At 62.4% G+C, this 290-nt stretch overlaps 1 protein-coding gene across 1 annotated transcript in view; it reads right to left on the bottom strand.

Moving 5' to 3' along the window:
- RNF121 (ring finger protein 121) overlaps positions 1-290 on the bottom strand; it is a 12,995-nt gene that overhangs the window by 8,349 nt on the left and 4,356 nt on the right. Inside the window, exon 5 of the mRNA XM_019475019.1 lies at positions 63-183. Coding sequence (XP_019330564.1) covers positions 63-183 — 121 coding nt within the window. The remainder of the gene's footprint in view (positions 1-62; positions 184-290) is intronic.

Genomic DNA, 290 nt, shown 5'->3' with positions numbered 1-290 from the left:
GGCAGCCCCCCCTGTAGCCGGGGCAGGGCTCTCGCCGGGGGGACGGCACGGCGTGAACTCACCCCGATGGTCGAGGCCATGTAATCCGCACACATCTCGGCAAAGTCCCGCTCCAGCACCCCGTAGTAAAGACCGTAGAAGAGAAGGGAGATGCCAAAGTCCATTCCGGTTTCCGGTTTGATTCTACAACAGAAGAGCCCGAACGACATCAAGAGCTTTTGGGGGGGGGGTGCAAAGCCGGTGTGCTGACACAGCCGACAGCACTAACTCCGCCGGGCGGTCCACCCACC

Source organism: Aptenodytes forsteri, unplaced genomic scaffold (assembly GCF_000699145.1).
Source record: "Aptenodytes forsteri isolate BGI_AS27 unplaced genomic scaffold, ASM69914v1 Scaffold254, whole genome shotgun sequence".
In the NCBI taxonomy this organism is placed as follows: Eukaryota; Metazoa; Chordata; class Aves; order Sphenisciformes; family Spheniscidae; genus Aptenodytes; species Aptenodytes forsteri.
The sequence above is the reverse complement of the archived record's forward strand: the minus strand, read 5'-3'. Positions and strand labels throughout refer to the sequence as shown.